The sequence below is a fragment of the Octopus bimaculoides genome, chromosome 12, assembly GCF_001194135.2.
Source record: "Octopus bimaculoides isolate UCB-OBI-ISO-001 chromosome 12, ASM119413v2, whole genome shotgun sequence".
Lineage (NCBI taxonomy): Eukaryota > Metazoa > Mollusca > Cephalopoda > Octopoda > Octopodidae > Octopus > Octopus bimaculoides.
Genome location: NC_068992.1, coordinates 27,799,936 through 27,801,476, shown reverse-complemented (window position 1 = coordinate 27,801,476; position 1,541 = coordinate 27,799,936). Strand labels below are relative to the sequence as shown.

The following is a 1,541-nucleotide window of genomic DNA, read 5'->3' as shown; positions in this document are numbered from 1 at the left end:
AGGTATGTTCTGCTGTTTCCCTTTAGGTCAACTCAACATATTTATCAGACTACAGTTTGAAACCCATATCTAATCATTATTCAAAATAGAACTGTTTGATGACATATGGCCAGCTGGTTGCCTGTGGCCCATTGCGACACCCTATGCAGTCAGTGATGTATTTGGAAATAATATTTATTTATAAGCTAGGTACGAGACAGCCTGTCAAAAGAGAAAAAAAAAAAAGAGAAAAAGAAAAAAGTAAAAAAAAGAGGCCATTATGCAAACAAGAAAACAGAAAGACCTTTAAAACCATTCTCTCTTCCTCTGTAGCAATGATTCATAATTAAAAACATACATATTGATTTGTTGTAGATTTGCACAATGCCACAATTCTTAAGAGTGGAGGGCAGGAGGTGGGTAGAGTTGGGGATTGATTGATGATGTGATTGATACTTTTATCAACCCCTAGAGAGATGAAAGACAAAGTTGACTCCTGTGGGATTTGAAATTAGAAAATAATGAGATGTAAGAGATACTGCGAACCCCTTTGTTTGGTGTTTGCTCATTTCTGACTATCTGTTGCCTTTAAGACTATTAAGATATTTAATATTTTAATTTGCTTCTTTAGAAAAACTAAGAAATCTGTAGTTCACAGTTTTTTTAAAAATCCTATAAAAACTGTCTTGTGTCTTTGTAGAACAAAAATAGTTAATAAGGCATTGGACTACTAATTACCAGTTAGTGAGATCAAATCCACCTCAAGTATTCTATGCAGTTTCTGGAGAAGGTATTTCAACGTCCACTTGAATGCTTGGCATGACAGATTGTCACAGCAAATGAGACCAACCATAGTACCATAAAAAAAAGAATGGTCTAATTAATCTATATTGATGATAGACTGCATCACACTTGTGACTCCTGGTAAATTAACTGCAAAATGTACTCACTCATGTTCAATAATATACATTTATTTAGTGTTTCTCTCTTCACTACTTTAACAATCACTGTTTTCTATAGTTCTCTGAAGAGGTCTTATAAGGCCGAAACATATTTGGAGTTATCTCCTATAATTACCAAAATTGTTGAAATAGAAATATCAGTCAATGAGTTAATACTGTCTTTTCTTCACCACATAAATATTTCTTATTAGTTTATTTTTCAATGCTCATTAAATTAAATATGTTGACACTAACCTAATTACTTGATATTTGATTTGTTTGCAGGAAAATTCCTTTGATGCTGCTGTAAGAAAGTGTAGTGAACATATCCAACGTGAAGCAGATGGCCAGTTCCAAGGGGCATGGATCCTTACTGAGTGAGTTGAGTTTCTTTTCTTTCTGAAAATGGTTTCTTTAATATTCACTTGAAACGAGGAATTTTAGAGGAGATGAAACAGGGGGTAAAAGGTTACAACTATTGCTCATCATCATCATCATTAGCAGCAGCAGCAGCAGCAGCAGCAGCAGCACCACCACCACCACCACCACCACCACTACCACCACCATCATTGTCCACCAACTAGTCCATCATTGTTTTAGCAAATAACATCTGGTCAAGAT

At 34.9% G+C, this 1,541-nt stretch overlaps 1 protein-coding gene across 3 annotated transcripts in view; it reads left to right on the top strand.

The window, feature by feature from the left end:
* The window catches only part of LOC106871911 (tumor protein p63-regulated gene 1-like protein), a 92,270-nt gene that overhangs the window by 47,450 nt on the left and 43,279 nt on the right, over window positions 1-1,541 (top strand). For all 3 annotated transcript variants that reach the window (XM_014918668.2, XM_014918669.2, XM_052972119.1), the window contains exon 3: window positions 1,206-1,297. In XM_014918668.2, the coding sequence (XP_014774154.1) occupies window positions 1,206-1,297 (92 nt within the window). The remainder of the gene's footprint in view (window positions 1-1,205; window positions 1,298-1,541) is intronic.